The 20,959-nt window shown below is 42.4% G+C and overlaps 1 protein-coding gene across 7 annotated transcripts in view; it reads right to left on the reverse strand.

Moving 5' to 3' along the window:
- ECEL1 (endothelin converting enzyme like 1) overlaps positions 1 to 20,959 on the reverse strand; it is a 34,139-nt gene that overhangs the window by 4,323 nt on the left and 8,857 nt on the right. For 2 of the 7 annotated variants that reach the window (XM_085899385.1, XM_085899383.1), the window contains exons 5-14: positions 19,877 to 20,001; positions 18,881 to 19,103; positions 18,613 to 18,711; positions 15,906 to 15,980; positions 10,852 to 10,955; positions 9,936 to 9,994; positions 9,423 to 9,474; positions 3,369 to 3,445; positions 2,879 to 3,003; positions 2,115 to 2,180 (exon numbers count right to left, since the gene is read on the reverse strand). In XM_085899385.1, coding sequence (XP_085755511.1) covers positions 2,115 to 2,180; positions 2,879 to 3,003; positions 3,369 to 3,445; positions 9,423 to 9,474; positions 9,936 to 9,994; positions 10,852 to 10,955; positions 15,906 to 15,980; positions 18,613 to 18,711; positions 18,881 to 19,103; positions 19,877 to 20,001 — 1,005 coding nt within the window. Of the gene's footprint in view, positions 1 to 2,114; positions 2,181 to 2,878; positions 3,004 to 3,311; positions 3,446 to 9,422; positions 9,475 to 9,883; positions 9,995 to 10,851; positions 10,956 to 15,905; positions 15,981 to 18,612; positions 18,712 to 18,880; positions 19,104 to 19,876; positions 20,002 to 20,959 lie in introns of those variants that run through there. The other 5 variants (XR_015062633.1, XM_085899384.1, XR_015062634.1 and 2 more) reach the window with 5 other exon arrangements.

Below are 20,959 nucleotides of genomic sequence, written 5' to 3' on the forward strand. Positions count from 1 at the left end.
GTTCACCAATTGGTTCATGTCCGTCCGTCTGACGACAAACGTTTATTTTATTTTTTTTGAGGAACAATTTCTTTTTCTTTTTTTGAATACAATGTCGAGGCTCTTATAAGGGCTAACGCACAGAACGTATAGCAAAGGGAACAAGAGACAAGGGGGGCAGGAGAGGGAAGCACAAAACAGTGAGGAACAGAGACAATTGGAGATCTGTGGAATCAAGAGGGATGGGGCAGGGTACACGGGGTAAACAACATAGATTGAGGTAGATTGAGGGGGATAGAAAAGATCAAGATTTTGGATGGGGGAAAGATCTGAGATGGTGGTGAACAGCTGTTTTGAAGACCTGGAGGGAGAAGTGGGATTGAAGACGGTGTGAGAGTATGTTCCTTCGTTCCGTTGATCTGTCCATCTGTCCGTCCGTACGTACCGTGCTCTGCACAGAGTATCAATGCCGCCAAATCAATCTCCTGGCCTATTGGCACAATCGCTGAACGGATATTCAAATGGCTCAATCATCCCAGCAAGCCAGTACTCACTTTGCCAACTTCAGAAGAATGACAGGTTGAATCAACCCCACCTGGTATTAATTCAACAGAAAACAAGATTTGAACTTAGGAACCTAGAATCCCAAGCCCACCACCCCTAACCATAACGCCAACATCAGGCCTAGTTAGTTATCGAGGGAGGAAAAAAGAGGAATGAAAGAGTGAAAGTGAGCAACCGATTCCTGATTTTGGTAGTTTCACCAGGAGGGGATTGCTGGAGGACTTTGAAGCCCATGCGGAATTATATGGGGGACAGATCACAGACAGAGCAGGTGGGGTCAAGGCCAGAGAGGAAGGAAATGGTAGGAGACAGAAAGACCACCGAGCTGCTTGCGGTGAGAGAGTGCAAGATCTGTATGCTATATTGTGAACATGAATCGGAAAACAAACCTGCCGTTTAACAGTAATTTGTCTCTCAATTCATCCTGATCGCACACGCACCGAGAGGGGTGAGATAATATTTTTTTTACTCCGCACACCCGGCAGTCAAACAAAATTGAAAATCATTCCAAACAGGAAGCTTGCTGTTTTTAAGGATGTCAAAAAGGACACAAACAACAGGCACGAATAACTAATGCAACGTATAAGATAGGGTGGTGGGACAGACACTGCGTCAATGGCGGTTAACTCTGGAATTAATTAATTAATCAAATTTTTACAATCTTTATTTCATTTCAATTCAATTAGATACTTGAACACTGTAGAACATACAACACCTTCTTTTTACTTTCAAAACGCTTCTGTTTAGCAGTACTTGGACATGTTACATAGTGTGGTGTACAAGACTGTTTCAACGGTGCTACGCTTTTGGAAAAAAATTTTTCACGATCTTTAAAATCATTATTTAATTTAAATTGAGGTTTATACTTGCGCAGGGTCACATGTTCCATGAACTCTCGAGTTGTAATTGTTATCATTTTATACATCATCACATTTGAGTTTCGTTGGTTGAATGATCTTTCTTGTGTGTGCCGATTGTGCGACTTCCCAACAAACAAGCTCGAACGAGCTAAGATCCTCGTCCTCTTAATGATGACGTCATGAAAACGAATATGACGTCAGAGGGTTGTATCATATGTGTGGTAATTAATCTCTGCTAATGCTCTGGTCGATTCCCGCAAACAAAATTCAAAAAACTTGCCGAGTTTCGGAGATAATTTTTTCGGCGATTTCCATTAGCGGAGATATTTTGACGTCATAACTTTTTTTCTCGGAGGAATTTTCAAAATCAGAGATGGTTACTGTCTGCGCAGGGTATTTTACATATATATATATATATATATATATATATATATATATATATATATATATATATATATATATATCAAGTTTCAGGAGGTTTCGATGAAAACTGTTGGCTGTGAAACAAAAAAGTCCACAAGAAGAAGCAGAAGAACAACAACGTGAGTAAGACTTGGAGATCCTCCACGAGGATCTAAAAATTGTGCATCAGAACTGAGTTGAGGTTCTCGATGGTTCAAGTGTTAGCATTGTCATCAAGTTCAAGAACTATCGTGGGATCAACTGCCACTAACACCGGACGTATCAGCAAAAATACAAAAGGCATCATACATAGTAGGCCAACTTGAGCCCTCCCAGGTCTGCGATGTTCTCGCCCAACGTAAGCTGCCCATTCACCTGTGGGTGGCAACAATGGCCAGTTAACAATAGCAAGCCGTTTGTTGAAGAAACGACGAACAATTGGAATAGGTCACTCATGTCAGACAGACACCGAGGTTTTTTTGGCCATAGAAATCCCAGGTGATTCTTAAAGAGCGATTAGCATGTCTTCCAAGTGATGAAAACACACTGCCGTGAATCGCAGTTGTTTTCTCGGAAAATTTCAAACAAATTGGCATCAACCATGTTCTGGGTTTAAAAAAAAAAATCTGTTTGAAATTAAATTTCAAAACAGACAGAATCCGCTTCCTTTTCTCATGGCTGAGATGCGGACAACTCCACTAAGCCATCTGATTCACCTGACACCTGAAGGAGGCTTTAAATTTGCAAAAACCCCTCATGGAGATAATTAGGAACACGGACGGATGTGACATCAATGGTTTTTAGTACATTGCTGGCGATTTTCTTTGGAGAGTAGGATACGTCCAACTCGGTGCCGACCGTGAAGTGATATTCAGATGAAATATTTTATTCCCAGGTGAGTCGCGCGCGATACTCGCTCGATGGTGATTGGAGGCAGAGGTGACTTTTGGGGGATGTTCCAGCAACATACAAGCGGATGACCCGGGATTCACACGGCCGAAATACCTCGGCGTATAATTGTCGACTTAAAATGTATTTTGTCATGGATGTTCTGCTGATGTTTCTGGACTCACGTGGTGCTCGTTGATCGAGAAGTTTGAAAACAAGTTGACCACACAGTTGGCTTTTCTCAGGAAATGTGTGTAGGACTCTGCAGTCCACCATTGCGCCAGGTTCCCATGCCGGTCATACTGACCACCTGGAAGCAATAAAAAAAAGTTGGTCGTTAACTAAGTATGTAAGTAAAACAGAAAATAAAATTCATGGTTTGTGATCAATCATGGCCACCAGATCATGCCAAGAATGTCATAAAACTCCCCCACCTGGTTTGGCCTCGGTGTGGACCGAAGACAAATCATGTGAGGAGGGCAAGACCAAGTAATATGATGGCGACATAGTTTACAGCGAATCTCAATTTCTAAGGAATAAAAATTGCCCTTTTGCTCTGATAAAGAGTTAACACCTGAAACATCAGCTTCTCCTTGCTGCCTACAATGGTTAGCACACCTTGGTCCATGACACTTCTTTAAATGGCACAGCTTACACCGAGCTGATGTTCCACACCTGCCTCACCCCAGTCATCGTATCCGTGAGTAAGCTCGTGTCCGATGATCGTCCCGATTGCTCCGTAATTCATTGATCTGTAAGTACACAACCCCAAAAGCATCATCAAATGCCTCAACATCTTTATTTAATATGGGTATCAATACTTAAGGAAGACTAAGACAGCCAGAGCAGCACTCGGTAGAGCACATACCTCCACCAGGCTAAACAGTTTACATTTTGCATCCCCTTGATCGGCCGGATCTGCATCCGGACCTGAACCAAAATTTAATCTGATTGTTGTTGTCACTTACCAAACTCATCCACAAAGTTTTGTCATCATCCATCGACAACTTTTTGAAATATCATGCTATATTGTTGCGAATCTGGAAGCCATTTGCACACAGACAGCAGTCCCTAAGCTTAGTTATTTCGATAAGTCTGTGTTTATCGTTGGAATCCATCCCCTATGTCTAATGGGAATTTCATGTGTGCGCTGTGAGTTATTTTATAGTCAGGTTTTATACATCTACTACAACAACAACAACAACAACAACAACAGCACCGTCCCTCACTCAACCCGGTCGCCATTGCCCACATGTTTTTGGCTGAAGGCGTGGGCGGAGCCTCCATTGCCTCAGATCGAGGCTCCGCTCCGAGGAAGGGCATGGGACGTTTCCTCCAGCCAATGAGCGAAGGGCGAGCATCGCACATGCGCGCCCCAGCAAATGGAAGTGATACAGATTCGGGGGGGGGGGGCTGAGTTTTGTTGGTTGAATGATGTTTCTTGTTGTGTGTGCCGATTCACACATGATAACACAGATAATTTGATAACTCTTCAGGAAAGACACTGTGAGATCATAAATGTCCACCCCCGAATCCAAGCAGGAGGGACATCAAGTTTAATTTCCATCAGAGGGACAATATACATTGATGAATCACCCTGCTGTGAAACTCCAGGATGACAGTTTATAGCTGGATTGAGATACAAACTCAGACTAGACAGCTAAGAGATGAGTGCATACCTCTAGAGTCTAAAGTCAAGACTATCCTGTCAGCCACCATTACTGATACAAAGCCTAGCTGATAAATACTTCTGAATGATGAAGAATAATGTCTATGAGGATGAAGAATTCCTCTCCCAGAAATAACAATCAAAAAGACATAAAATGTCATAGCCCCCATTGTGTTAGTAATTTTGCTGGACAGAGTTAAAGGGCTAACCCATATTTGATGCCCGGCGAGGAAGAGTGATGTAAGCGACATTTTTTAATGATATGATGATGATAGGCTCGGATGATCGGGTAAGGGTTAAAATAGTGCTATGTGGCATTAACTCCAAAATGGCCGATGTGGCCCTGACATCACTCCTCCTCGCGGCGCCTCATTTATGCGCAACTAAAATGTCTGCCAGTTTACCATTCGGCCATCTTTGATCAGATTGCAAAATAAATTGAGGGGCACGTGTACACCATCATGTACTGTGTTTGTGCCACATTTGAAAAAAACAAAATCGGACCATGCATCTGTGAGAAATGGTTGGTGACACATTTAAGAACAAAACGGCCACCGGTCGGCCATCTTGGATCTGATCTCGAAAGAACACAAGACGTGCTTATGTGCTGTATACCATCATGCGTTGTCTCTGTGCGAAGTATGAAGAAAATCGGTCCATGCAGAGACATGACAGAAGTAAATAGACACCTTAAATTTATTCATTTAATCAGAATAACGCAAGTTTTACTCCGCGATTTGTACGAACATTCGACTGTTTCTTTGCAGAAACGAGTTCCCAGGTCTTGTACGACAATTAACTATGCCGCGAACCGAGGGAGCACAGAAACTTTCCGATTTTCAAAGAGGACAAATTGTTGGCCAATCGGAAGTCAGCCGACGTCAGATAGCTCAGAACCTTGGCATTCCGCTTTCTACGGTCAATTGGGTGATTGTGCAATTCACCAGCAAAGGCAAGGAATCCCCCAGCTTCCTGTTCTGGTCGACCTGGGCCCTCAGAAAGATGTCTTTGAGCTGTCATGCAGTCCATTGAGAAAACTCCTCGCTGCAAGGCAGCAGGTTCAAGTTAGCTCAAGAACTGCCGTGCGGTACCTTCATTAACTGGGCTACTATGGGAGAGCAGCTCAGAGAAAACCTCTTCTTAGACCAGCCAACATTCAAACGAGAAAGCAGTGGGCTAACGAGATGGCCACCAGACCCTTGGAGTTTTGGCAAACTGTAATTTTTTCAGATGACTCCCAATTAACTCAATTTTCTGATAGTAGACCTGTATTGTATGGAGACTTTCCAGTCAAGAGTTTTCTTTGAACTGATTGCAGCCAACTGTCAAACACGGTGGTTTTTCAGTGATGGTGTGCGGAGCAATCTGGAACGCTAGTTGGTCAGAGCTTGTGGAGTGCTTTTGCAACATCAACTCTACGATATACATTTCTATCCTTGAGGATGGACTTCTCCGTCTCCACTGGTCAGATAGTCAAAAACAACACTGTTCACAGAAGATGGAACTCAATGCCACGCTGCAAAAAAAGACCAAAGAATGGCAGGACGGAAATGAGATCAAGCGACTTCCATGGCCAAGTCAGTCTCTTGAGATGAATCCCATTGAACGGCCATATTGGATCGAGCTGTGCGGAAAATGTCCAGGAAACCAACATCACGGGCAGAATTGCGAAACTGTTTGCATGAAGCCTGCACAGAAATCCCACAAACAGAGAATTTTGGAACTCGTTAGTTCTTTGCCTGAAAGAGTAAAAGCGTTGAAATCTGCAAATGGTAAGTCCACCAAATACGAGTGTACGTATTAAAATGGATAAAATGTACTTCAAATGTTCAATAAATAAATTATTTTTAAACCATGGTGTCTATTTATACGTCCGAGATACGGTTACGGACACACACATGCACGCATGAACGCACAGATTCGAGAATCGAGACGAAACCCATAAGCCCCCGTTTCGGACTAACTTCAACGGGGGCTACTAATTTTGTTCAACAACTTACTGGAGACTTAATTACAGCTTAATTACTACAACGTGTGAAGAAGAATACCAACTGATACAGCTTGTTGAGATACAGAAAGCATTGCAACTGTAAAATGGGTGAATGCAGTTCAATGTACAATGTTTGAAATGGAGTTTGAAAAGATTGATTTGATAAAACGGTGATAAAATCAACTAGATATCTGCGATAACAATGCGATCGCTGAGGGACGTCAAGCCTTCCCCAGTGGCCACAATCCAATGAAGGCCATATAAATTTTGGACCACCATTTGACCTTGACCTTGAACATTTAAGCATAGAGTGTAAATTAAGAAAATGTGTTCCCATCTGCAATAACTAGAGGGGGAGCACTCGGTAGAGTGCAAAACCTCCGCCGCCAATACTGCTGGGTCACTTAAGTGAACCTGATATCCTATTCATTGTAGGTCAAAACGGATCAGACTCTACTGAACCACGATAGAATAAACTAAACTAGATCGACACGCATGTAGAAATGTCAAAAAAAAAAAATCGATATTTTTTTGAAAAAAAAGTTGCAAAATTGTTTTTTTTTTTCTCTAACAAATGTATTTTTTTTTGGTTGGAAATCACTTAAAACATGTAGAAATGCAAAAACCAAAATTCAAATATTTTTTCAAAATGGCCGCCACAGCGGCCATATTGGACTTTGGGCCAAGTCCAAAATCTAATGGCATGATCCTTGGACCATACCTAATCCCCCCACCAAGTTTCGTCGAAATCCGTCCAGGAGTTTTTCCGTAATACTGTTCACAAACAAACAGACAGGGGTGAAAACAGTAACCTCCGTCCATCTGCGATCTTCTTCTTCTTCTTTCGGCTGCTCCCGTTAAGGGTCGCCACAGCGGATCATCCGTATGATCCGCATCGTGATTTGGCACATGTTTTACGCCGGATGCCCTTCCTGACGCAACCCTGGTCGCCTCTTACGACACAGGGATATGGTACACCTATTTTAACTGGGGTATACACCGGCCCAGTATACTGGTACTCATTTCGCCGACCTCGGAAGGATGACAGGCTGAGTCAACCCCTTGGTGTATTAATTCAGTGGCCCAACGGGGCTTGAACTCAGGACGTTTTGGATCCCAAGCCGCTGCCCTAACCACTGCGCCAACACCAGGCTTTCCGTCCATCTGCGATGGCGGAGGTTAAATATATCCATAAAACTCAACACCATTTAAATCGGAAGAAAATTAATCCAGTTATGATCAAAAAGGATTTTTTTTAATTTTTAAAGTGTATTAGGTCACAATCTGAAAAAAGTAGGTCAAGGACACTAATAATCGTGAGAGTTCAGGGAACACATTAACCTGTGCAGTGTTCAATTACGTACTTCAATTATGAAGAAAATAATGATTTTAAATGTCGTTTATGAAAAATTCCAGAAGTTTTGCGTTATCGAAGCAGTCATATGTATCACCCTGATACGCCACCATATTTAACATGTCCAAGTACTGCTAAGCGGGGTTGGAAGTGATAAGAAGGTGATTTGTGTTCTCGTGTTCAAGTACAGTGTATAATTCAATTTAAATAATATAAAGATTGTGAAAGTCGAACAGATAAATAAATTCAGAATTTACCGCCGTTGATGTAGCGTCTATTAATTTATACATGTTTCCTGTTTGTTTGACATGTTTCCTCCAACACCACCCTATCGAACACGTTACATTAGTTCTTCATGCCTGTTGTTTGTGTCCTTTACAATATCCTTCAAAACAGAAGCTTTCAGCTCGGAATGGCTTTAAATGTTTTGACTTCCAGACAGACGGACAGAGTAGAAAAAAATTTTAAAATCTCACTCCTCTCCGTGCCTGTGTGATCGGGATGAATTCTGAGACAAAGTAATGTTAAATGGCAGGCTTGTTTTCCGCTTCCTGCTCCATTTTGTGTTCAATATATAAAATTCAATTTAAATAAGTTGTTCCTCGATCATATAATGATATTTGTAGACAGACGCAAGGATGGACGGGCATGAACCAATTGCTTAAGCCCACTTTTCGCTTCACGTTCTCGGGGTACGTATGAGGTGGACAACTTCAGTGCAGGTAGACTATTATGATGCAAGAACATCTTGGAAAACCAAGTGGTCTTTAAGATTCCACATTGGCAAAAATGAGTGATGATTAAAAAAAAAAGGCGTTGTTTTTTTCAGACTGACATTCTCACCTTGACCTTGAACTCGGAGGGGTATCATGTAAATTAAGCATAAATGCGCCTTGCTGTAATGTAGGCTACTCAAGTAAGGGCAATTTTGGTCCGTTCCGCCAAACGCTAGTCAAGTTATGGTTTAAAATGTTTAAATATCTGTAATTAGGTCATGACCTGAAAATTAGGTCAAGGTTGAAATATCATGTCAACTCCGCAAACTTTTTATTCCCATTATTGATGCAAATTTTTTTTTCCAAAAGTCCCAGGAGGAGGCTCAAGACAAAATAGGAATGAAAGATATACAAGTGAATTGATAAATGACGAGTTAATTAATTTCCAATTAAATAATAATCTTTTGGAAATCATCGAACTTAGAAAAACAAACAAACAAACAAACAAGAAAAAAAAAATTGGCTATTGCTGCAACATTATCAATGAAACTTTTTGAAGTCATCTCATGTCGTTTTGGTATTAATCTTCCATGAGGCATGACTGTATACAAAAAAAGCTTTATTGATAATACTGTCGCACTGGCCAAGATACAGGGTAACACTACAATATTAGAACAGTGAGCGGGCTTGGTGGTTGGTTGGTTAAAGCTTGGTGCCCTCACTGCTGTGGATTTGAGTTCCACAGCCTCTCAGAACAATATCACATACTCCAATGGAGAGCTAACCTATCCATGATTGGTTCTTTAGCCACATAAATGTTCACGACTTGTCATGGATGTCCTAATGCTCTGTCATCGGTTTGAGACCCCTACACAATAGGATGTCTTCATATGAAACCACTTTTTTTTTTCTTTTTTCTTTAAAGATAAACTTCTGTATTCCTCTTAATGAGAGTAACATTGATGTAGCAGTGGAGGTGTAGATGTGGTAAATCACATACTGTGGGAAGTTGGGGTCGAAGAGCGTAGGCTGCAGGATTCCAGCCGGGAACACTGCGAGGGGCAGGAGGTACGGCGTGTATACAGTCAGTACACAAAATGCTCAAAACAAGGGCTCTCTGCATTAATCGTGAGTAAAATATGCACACATGTAAGTAAGTATGCCACGCCATCACAAAATGGTCGTACTGTGATAATGTTTCAACAGCCCCAGAAGTATGCTCAGCCGCAACCCTGATTCTTATTGCCACATTGCCCCTCAAATTGCCCCCCGCAAATCCACATTTGTCCTCAAAATCGGATGTTATTTATTCCACAATCACATGCACGATGTGTTCAAAAGCGGATGTTCTATGGAAGCTTGTATAAACACATCGATTTAGTTTAAGTCAGTGAAGGAATAGCAAAAGTAGAATCATTCCAACAACCGGACCAAAAACAGGAAGGTCCTTCTGACTGTTACCAATGCAATTCTTGTATCATTGGAGGTGCCACTCTCCCACCATGCTGCTCACCCATGTGGTTCTTGGTCGGGAGATAGTAAGCATTCAGAGACTGAGGTGGTAGCAACCATCTGCACATATGAAGCACAAAAAACGTAGTGAGTGCTTCCTGCAATGCCCACACTGGTAAAATGTAAGCTGATTATTATCAGCAGGATGTACAACAATTATTGTGCCATATTACTTTTAAGGGTGTCACATCACAACTTTAATAGTAGAAAGAGAGCAATTTGAGGATCAGACATTACTGTAGTGGGTACCAGGAAGCAAGTGCCATACATGCTATTGTTGCATGCATCCTGACCAACAGCGGATGCTTGACACACAAAGATCTCTCTGTGGCACATGAAACAGTTCTGGGAGGAGCCAGGAACAATTTGAATTCTAACGGCTAAACAGTTGTAAAGGTTCCACCTGTTAGGCATGAGCTGAGCAGAGCTAGCAGCCAGAGCCCATGCAATTGTTTCACCAGAATCTTAAATATATATATATATATATATATATATATATATATATATATATATATATATATATATATATATATATATATATATATATATATATATATATATATATATATGTTTGGTGTGCTGAAAATTTTTCACTGGAAAGTTACCGCTATACCAGCAGCCAGACAGCTCTGTTGTGCGGACGTTCAGGATACTGAATCCAATCAGGATCGAGGAGCTGAGCAGGGCAGGAGGGGTCATATTGCCCCAACTTTCATGCCAGTTCAGCCATCCTTCCAATTCTACTACTTTGTCAATGGTGATCAAAACACTTCACAAGTTTTCCTCCATTTCGCGCAACCCAGGCTAAGGCTGGCCTCCAATGAACAAATTACTGGAAGAGAGGCAGGCCCGGTTGTTTTTGGTATTGATCCGTGATTTTGGGTACATTGCAGCCAAGGTCCCAGACAATGACTCACGAGCTGTGTTTGCTGAGTCGGCGATTCCTGCGCACAGAAATTTTTAAGTTGTGCGCGATGCTGTTCAACACATTGCGGAAGTAAGTTTTCTCATTGACTTCAAACTGTAAAAGGCAGAACATTTCACAAGGAGACAGACACATATGGTTAATGGCTGTCGTATGAAACAATGCCAGAAATGTTAATGGTTAGGGATTACACTTGAAACATCACTCTACAAAATGTTGTTCTTGTCAATGTTGCTCCACACATTCGTTCAGCTCTTTCCCCTCCAAGTGAAAGATATGTTTTCCTTCAACCTCATTATTAATGCTCATATTCGTCCACCAATGTTATTATCCCGCACGCAAAGCAAAAAGCGGGGTTAAGCAGACGGTTCACCTCTCTGTGTCTGTGCGTCTGTTTGTCTACATACTTCAGCATATGATCGAGGAATTACTTAATTTCAATTGAATTATTTCTTTTGAACACAAATCGGAACCTCAATCAGAAAACGAACCTGCAGTTCAGCAGTACAGGTTCTGAATTTGGCAGATTCAGTACAGGTACAAGATTCAGTACAGGTACTTGTCAATACAGGTACAAGACGGTACATCAACAGCGGTAAGCTTATGACAATTTTTTTTTTCTGCAGCCTTAATGAAACCCTTGTTATATTTCAAGTGATTGTACACTTTATCACCTTCTTGGCACTTCCAAAAACCTCCAGTTTTGCAGTACTTGGAGAAAATATTACACCATTTTACACCATCTCGGCCAATCAAATTTGTCGCTCATGCTTTCAGCATTGGGGAAGATCGAGATTCATATAAAATGGCGGCTCGTAGGGAATTATAGTGTTGCGGTTCTGAAAACCGCATGCCTCTATCTAAGGCAATGGCATCTATCATACAGTGATTCCCAGACAGTTATTTCATTAATATACGTGCAGTTCGACCTTTCCCTCATGTCTAATGGGTCAAATGGGACGAAGTGCGTTGTGTGGGTCTCATCGGTCTGATTATATCCCTTTCTTCCTTTCCGACATCAGCGAGGCCGCCGCGCATGGTACGTATGAATGTCCTCGCGGAGGCCAGAAGAAGTATCAACCACGTGATGGGAAAAAAATCCTTCGCTGCAAGAATATTGTGTCTTAGAGAATAGTAGAACCATACATTTAATCCCAATGCTATACAGGACAGGACTCTTTTCAACCCACATCTGCATCTAATAATTATTTCCAATCCTTTCCCTCAATCCATGACACAGATCGGGGTCAGCACCGCGCTCAAGCAGCCGCCTGTGAGGATCACCACTGTGAGAAATAACCGCATGCACGATGGTGGACCCGCGCGCAGCCTCTTGATGATTACCATCACACAGTACGGGGCACGCATAGCGCCCCTCTTCATTCGGGTCTGCACACTGATTACAATGCCATCTTACCATCGACCTTCGCTCGCCACCTCAGCCACCAATATCTTCCCACACCTCCGCCTCGATGCAGCCACCACCGAGTAGAGGCATGCTGTACAGCCCGGATCGCTCAGGCCGCATGGCATACGGATGCGACAAGCGCATTGATCAGCGCCAACCTCAGCGCGCCAGGGGTGCCCGAGCAGGCATGGGGGATTGGCGCGGCCCTCGGCCAGCCGCCGGAGCACGGCCTGGGAGTTCGGTGCAAGGCGATTCATATCATGGGGTTTGGAGCGAGACAATTCCACAGCTCAGCTATGTCTCGCTGGATTACAATGAGGCTGCTACCGGCCATGGCGGCCGGGCTGTGCGGTGGCCGGGGCCCAATGGGAGTGCCCGATTCGGGTGACGACAAATCGCTTCGGGGTGGTGCCTCACTCTGCACCGCAGGGCCTATAAAGGACAGATTGCGAAGCCATCCGTAGTCGTCCTCTTCCTCTTTGTCTGGCCTTGGATCGATCTCTGCATGCGCCTGTTGCCCTGCCTTCTCCGACTGCCTCTCGCTGCTGGCTCCGCCCACCAATTTTCTCCACCTGCCTCTCGCCGCTGGACAATCCACTCACCTGTCTCCACCTAAAGTCCTCCCTTACGCCAGACGGCCTCGCCCTTTCTCACGGACCGCACGCGCTGCACCAGCACCGTAACCAGGCAGGAGACGATGCGCCAACTCTCAAGGAGGGATCGTTCAGCGGAGCGTCCCCTCAAAACGTACTGGGTAGCACGGTCGGTCAACCGTGCAAGGTATTACGAGACAGTTAGCCTCATCTCCTCTCCTTTCTTCTCATTAATTCCTATTTATCGGGTTTTGCTTGTGTGTTTGTGTGTGTACATCATGGCACCAGTCCTCACTTTAAGTTAAGATTGCAGAAGATATATCGGTATAAGTCTGCTCTGTGTCTGCTTAGTAAGTTGCTTGCCTTGTTGTCACACCTCACCTTTCTTTCTATCCCTGCTTTACATGCAACAATAAACTACATTCATTGTGCCACATGCTTTTTCTCACCTGCCTGTAATAAATGCTTAAATGTAGAAATGTTCCCAGCTCGTTTTTGTCTTTTCTTTCATTGATCCAGCATGGTCCATATCCCAGCCAAGCCAGGACTTTATTCCCAATAATCCGTTCTTCGAGCTGGTGCATTCCTTGGCAGTGTTGCTCGGCTGCATCTGATCCAGTAAGGTGACCCGGTTCGGCCAAGGCGTACAGAGGGCGTGGCCCCCGGTAATTAGGTCACGCGATTATTTTTAGGTAACCGGTTACACCTTAGAATAGATGGAAGATCCTAAGTCACGTGGTTGAGTTATTGGCATTCACGGTCGGTTAGCGACCCGCCGCATCACGGAGTGATCCGAGCGTGTCAGCCTGCGATTCTGGATAATCTGGTGGGAACCCGAGATCGCTTCCTCCCCTCGTGGTCTTTGAACTCTCTCGTTTAATCACCAGTAACTTCCATGTTTACACGATCAACTTACTCTTGGATATACTGAAAGATATAGCTCCGGATACCATTGGCATTGTCCATGAAAAATCTGAGACGTATGGCCGGCCCACTATCCTCATTTCAATGCAGATAAGTCAGAATATTTTTTTCAGTCTGCTCACTCCGATCGTAAGTCTCCTTCCTTAGTCTTTCAATCCCATTCCTTCTTAGTTAACCACCCTTTGCCAGCATATTGCACAAGTTTACAAACTAACCAACTACTTGAGATAATTTCTGACTCAAACCTCCTTCGACTCCCTTTTCTCCCACCTGTACGTACAATCGCCTCTTGTGTCCACATTTCACTCAACCATAGCGTTGCTTCCATCTAAGTTTAATTATTATTACCTCCGCCACCGAAGGTGAAGGAAGTTATGTTTTCACCCCTTTCTCTCTGTTTGTTCCTTGGCAATTTTTTTTTTTGACAAGTATGTTGATTGCCTCCATTTGTTTGTGTGTTTGTTTATTTGTGCGTTTGTCCGTCCGCTCGCCTCCATCCCAAACCGCTCAACCGACCATTCTAACATTTTCAGAGATTAATGCCACCGACACTGCGACGGTCCCGCATTGAAGTTTCATAAAATTTGGTCGAACGAAAAGGTCTACATCGGCCAATTGGCCAATTTTAGCCAAATTTTCTAAAATCCTCAAATTTCATCCGATTGACTTGATATTTGAAGAGCATTTTCATGTCATGTCGCTGAATTCAACTACCAATTAATTTTAATGTCAAAAGGTCAACACAGACCAAATTTCTAAAATTGATAGATAGGGCCAAAAACTAAATATATCACTATATCTCAAAAGGTTGTGGACGAATTGTGACAAAACAAGGTGGATGAGTTGAATAGGTGACAAGAACAAGCAGATTGGATTTGGTTCAGATCCAGCCCATCAGTGGGATACAAAACGTGAACTGTTCCACCTGGCAGAGGTATGCGCTCTACTGAGTGCCATTGTACTTTGTGCTGTTTTTTCCAAGTTGTCACTCTGGGAGTGATTTTTCATTTGTGTTTGTATGTTTGTGGCGATGTCTCACTCGTGGCCATGATATCTCAAAAAGTTATGGACGGATTCGGATAAAATTTTATGGACAGGTTGGGTGTTTGATTCGGATTCGGATCTGATAATTTTTTAAGTGGTTCTTCACCATTGAAAGACAGGGCTAAACTGATATATAACAGGATATCTCAAAAATGTTGTGGATGGATTCGGCTGAAACTTGGTGGACAGGTTGTGCCACAAGGACGAATTGATTGTATTTTAGTGAAGATCGGAATCTAGATCTGGATACGAGAATGATTTAATTTTTAAAGTGATTCTTCACCATTGAGAGATGGAGCCAAACACGCTTATATAGCATGATATTTCAAAAATGTATTGGGCCCGATATGTTCTCGTGGATCAGGAATTACGCGGCAGAGGCATGCGCTCCACCGAGTGCCCTTCTAGTCGGTGATGTGAAATCCAACAAACTCCGTCATCCTTGCGTAATAGTCGTAAGCATCAAATGTATTATGAAGGACACCATCTTTCAGATGGGGTATTCAAGCCAACTGTCCCATATGCAACCATTGAGATTTTTTTCTCGGTGTGAGCAGGTATGACAAGTCATTTCAAAATACCCCAATTTTCTACATTAAAAAAAAAAAACACATAGAAATGGGGGAATGGTCATACTAAATTTGTAGGGCGAGGAATGAACCAACACAGACAGTACTTTCACCTTTTGATTACACACTCTCACAGACCTCACAATCATAATACCTCAGCTCATTCAATACAATCATATAATACCGCACCCAATACAGTCACCCATCTATACCTCAGCTCCCTACCATTCTTGACAATATCCATGTACCGGTTGGTACCCCTCTACCTATCTATCCGACTCAAATTTGAACTTATCTACTCTTTCTGCTGCAATGACATTTCGAGGGAGACTATTCCACGCATTAACTACTCTCCGAGTGAAAGACCCCTTGCTTTATTACCGACCTAATTCTCCTCTTCTTTACTCTAAAGTTGTAGCTCCTGGTCCATTCAAAGATCGAGGGGGTTCACCGGTTCAGCAGTAAGTGCTCCACATAATTTTAATGACAAAAGACATGTGATTCTTACCCCATATTCTTTTTCCACATCCTCTGTATGCAGGAGAAAGTCCGGATAGCCAATCAAGTCCACCATATATTGAAGCTGGAAAAGGCAATGTGGATGAATCAGTAAAAAGCAAAGAGCGGTGAAAGTCTCGACAAAATGATGCAAGCTTGTGGAGGATCTGAGTCAGGGAAACACTCCGTAACGAGACCAACCACAGTCACTTATTACCATTGCTGTCTCGGATTTAGACATTCCAACACGAATAGAACAATCCCAGACATGATACTTGTGAGCGAGTCATTGTTTAAACTTAAAAAAAAAAAACAAGAACTTTGATTAAAGGAGCAATCAATCAATTTCTTGCGCTTCTCATTTCAGTGACATCTAAAAGTGCTTCCCAAAGAAAGTGAAGGCATGAAAGGAAAAGTATGTAAAAAAAAAAAAGGTAAAATTAACGGACAATTAAACCCACTCATTTAAACACTATGATTGATGGGGCTGTGCAAATGATAAAAGGCAGCGAGTTCCATGTACGTGACGATTCTTGATCACGTGAAGTCTTCATCGTGATGCGACGAGCTACGACATTCCCGTTGTTGGATCGGAGCCCTCTCGCAAGGGGTGTAAGGAGCGAACGAGTGAGAAATGCTTTCGACGTGAGCAGATTTTGGGAAATATTGTGCAGGTAGAAAGAAATATATTTACAGATTTTCTTTTTTTGCAATGAGCAGGATATTGGAAAGACGTGGGTTGGTGGTGACACCTACAGAGGACTGCAAAAGTATTCACATTTTGATGCCACCTCAACTTATTTCATGATGCTTTCAAATCAAACTTAATATACAGAGTCTTCACAAACAACTCCAAAGTGATAAAGCTAACAAATGCAGATATAATGTGAATAAAGATTAACAGAGAAAATCAGATGGTTTTCAGTTGGATAAGTATTCAAACCCTTTACCAAATTAACCGTAAATCACTTCAGTAGCAAATTGTTTGTTTGAAGGTTACAAAGTAAGTGTAATAGGTTTCACCTGTATGTAATCAGTGGTTTAACTTGAAAAATTAAGTTCCTCCACTTATTTAAGGAGTTTTAAGGTGTAACTCGCTTGGTCAACCAACAAGGTAAACATGAAGACCAAGGAGCTTTCCGAAGAAGTCAGACATGAAGTGGTGGAGAAGCACCGTTCAGGAGAGGGTTTTAAGTAGATTTCAAAGTCACTCATTATCCCTTTGAGTACGGTGAAATCCATCATTAAGAAGTGAAAGACACATCATACCACGCAGACTCTACCCAGACTACGTCGCCCATCCAATCTCAGCAGCCGGGCAAGCAGGAAACTGGTTCAGGATGTCACTGTAAATCCAACAACTCTACGTCTGGGATGGGGCTCAATCAACATCAGTGGCAAAAAAGAAGCCATTACTGAAAAAGATTCATCAAAAAACCCATACAGTTTGGGGAAAAGCATATTCATGATACTGCAGGCATTTGTGGTTCGATGAGACAAAAATTGAATTTTTTCGTCTAAATTAAAAGCATTACGTCTGTGACAAGTCGAACACTGCACGCCACCCAGTCGACAACCATCGCTACTGTCAAGCACGGTGGCAACAGCATCATGTTATGGGGCTGCTTTTCATTGCCAGTCAATGAGACTTCTTCCTTGTCACACATCCAACACGCCCATCAAGTTTTGTCCGAATCCATTCACAACTTTTTGAGATATCGTGCTATATATAGTTTTTGGCCCTATCTCTCAACGGTGAAGAATCACTTTTTAAAATTATCGTATCCGGATCCGGATTCAGATCTTCACCAAAATCGAATCAATTCATCCTCGTCACACATCCAACCTGTCCACTAATTTTGTCCAAATCCGTCCACAACTATTTGGAATATCCTGCTCACAGACAGAGAGACAAAACAAACAGACAGGGGTGAAAACATAACCTCCGTCTACTTTTGGTGGTGGAGATAAAAAAAGGTCATGTAGTTCTGATCACCATTGATTTTTTTTTTTTTTTTACATTGTGAACTATTTATTGTTGATCACTTTGAAAGAACTGCAATTCCTTTTAATTGGACAGCGGCGTGAAACTCCCAGATTCTGATGAAAAGTAAATCCAAAGAGTCAAGTTTTAAGTTTTTTTTTTTGGAATGACATGAAAACTAACAATCGATCGAAGTTGTCACAAAAAGAAGTTGTCCGACATCTCCAGATCTGTCCCAAAATTGACTTTCATCAAAATCTTCAGTCCCTGTATGTGTTTGGGTACACTGTATTAATGAATGCAAAGGAAGGAATGATGTTACATTTGCAAGGCGGGTTCTAAGATGGAAGAAGGGCAAACAAGGACTGTAGTTGACGGTGATGAAAGCGATATTTTTGATCACAACTTGATTTTTTTTTTTCAAACATGTTTCGATACTTTTAAATAATTACTCGTACGTCTTTCATTTTCACAATTTCAATGGTATTGAAGAATTACCTGGTGACAATATGATGATCCTTAAGTTTTAAGTAAGAAAGAACTGGCAGACTCGGCGTGGCGGACAGAGCAAAGCGGACTCCGAAAGGATGTTGGAAACAGGGAACGAAGCAAAAAGCTGAGTGGCACAGTTTTGGTGTAACTGCCTCCATCGTAAGTCTCAAATCCTTTAGATAACACAAAAGATGCTTGGGATTTTGCTTCATAGATACGACAAAAGGTGAGGGGGATTGACCTTGTCACGTGCTGCTTCTCGAGTTTGTCGATCCATCCAATCAAGGTCGTCCAAGCGTTGAGAGAACGTATATTTGATGTCCTCCACCATCTGCTGCACCTACGAGCAAACAATCGGTATAACATCAAATTATTTACAATGCAAACCTGTCTGATCATTGGCACTTGTTTGCCTCCATATTGATATCCATGAAGAACGTACAATTTTACATCATACAAACACGATAGACAATGAAATCGTCTCCAGGTGCATGTTTCGAGTGGCAAACCCGCTGCTTGCTGGATCCGGGGAAATTCTGTCGAATAAATAAAGACCCCAGCGCAAGGCCAAAGTGATCATTTGTGTTCTCCAGACAGAAGTGCCGCCACTTTTTTGGCTCGACGACACCGTTCAGGTGATGGCGAAATTCGTGCAGCACTGCACGGAACTCCGTAGAAAGGTGAACGCTGAGAGTTACAACCAGGCGCCACATCATGTAGCTTTGCAATGTCCTGCAGAAGGCCAAATTGGCCAAATGATGGCAAGTCAAGAAAAAGAAAGCCTAGTGAATGGATGTCAAGGGGTGCAACAAACTATATATGGCAAAGCTTTGTTGGGAACACCACAACAGGTCATCTATAAGGAAGACAAATTAAACCGACTCATACCTTTACTCAATTAATTCCTCATCAAGGCATACTCTTCACTCCCAACTCCTCCAGGCTCATCTCCCCAAACCCACTCTACTCTACCTTATCTCTCCAAATGGGAAGATATCTGGCTGGGAGGATGCAAGTCATGCAGTATGGTACTAGATCATGGATCAGTACTAGATCTGTTATTATTCATAAATCACATCAATGACTTGCAAAAAGTGGCGTTAGGAATGGGATTTACAAATTTGCAAATGACACCAGAGAGGGGGTGGGGGGGGTGATCAGATTCAGGAGAGTCGAGATACTTTCATAGATTTGGGTAAAAGATTGGAAGATGCAGTTTAACAGAAGGAAATGTAACATACCAGAGATGAGTAAGAATACTGGAAATATAGATTTCATAATACAAGGGGCAGCTTCGGAGCATGTGACACAGGAGAGGGATCTGGGAGTGGTAATACTATATGTGCGGGGCAGAGTGAGGGGGGGGGAGGAGGGGCAAGCAGACAGCACAGTGCTGTACAGATATAGATAAAGTAAAGGCCTCCACCTGCATCAAACTTCCAAATATTTCCTTGTATAAAATCCTTCAAAACCCGACAGTATCACTCCCATCTCAGCAGGTGTACCTCGCTGGTGTTTCCGCAATAATTGTCGACACTTTCTGAAGGTATTCCGGTGAAAGAACTTCGATTAGATCTTCATCGTGCATTTCTTGCTGCATCATCTTCTCCAGAAGAAGCTTCCAATTAATCTGCATCACAACATTCAAGGAGATGGACAGGAAATACATGAGAATTACACAAAGCAAGAGCATTTCATCGCATACGGCATCTTTTCACGCCTGCAACAATCTCTGTCATGGCAAAGCTTTGTGGAGGAATGATGTTGGTTCAGCTTTGTCTCAGATAATTTGAAATTAAATATTTAGGCTTAACGCATGCGTCAAACAACTTACGCAGCAATGGACAACAACTGGACATTTTGTTCACTTGCGGGGGTGGTAAAAGTATGATGTATTTTTTTTTAAAGAGGTCAAGGCTCATGGAAGAGCTGAAAAACAGAGTGGGTGACATTGACACAGTGATGGAGTAGAGGGGAGTTGGCAGAGAAGGGAGTAGAAGGGAAATGAGTGCACAGGCGGCATAAGTGGCGACACACGTAGAGGGGGCACGTGAATATAGTGGACCGAATAGATGAAGAAATTGCAAACAGACAGGAAAAGTGGACAAATAAAGGGTTTAGTGTCGAAAAAATGTGGATGGACGCTAGAAGAGAGTCAGTTAGAAGTTAAACAGATTAGGAATCTACTTTGCTTTGAGGAAATGCGTCTTTCCGGAAATTGAGGCTTCGCTTCTTTTTAATTGTTCCTGTTGAGTTTTCCAATTCGATCTGGAAACTTCCACCGATGAGCTGCTGTCAGTGCTGATCAATCCTCGTAGTTAAGCGCAAGTGATTAGCGCGCTGGAAAATCCATTCCCTTGCCAGAATGTCTCCATGACATTGTGACCTCAGAACCTTCCAGCTGAATATACTACATCAAGTTCCTATTAATTTTTTTTTATGAAAAAAGCTTAAAAAGCAAGCAGCCAGGGAAATGCTCTCAACATTTCTGGGAAGTATTGACGAAGCTTGCAATTTTGGCACAAAAACCAAGTGAGTGTGACGCGGTAAACTTTATTATTATTATTATTATTATTATTATTATTATT

This window comes from Eptatretus burgeri, chromosome 10 (genome assembly GCF_056783735.1).
Source record: "Eptatretus burgeri isolate ZD-2024b chromosome 10, Ebu_testis_v1, whole genome shotgun sequence".
Classification (NCBI taxonomy): Eukaryota; Metazoa; Chordata; class Myxini; order Myxiniformes; family Myxinidae; genus Eptatretus; species Eptatretus burgeri.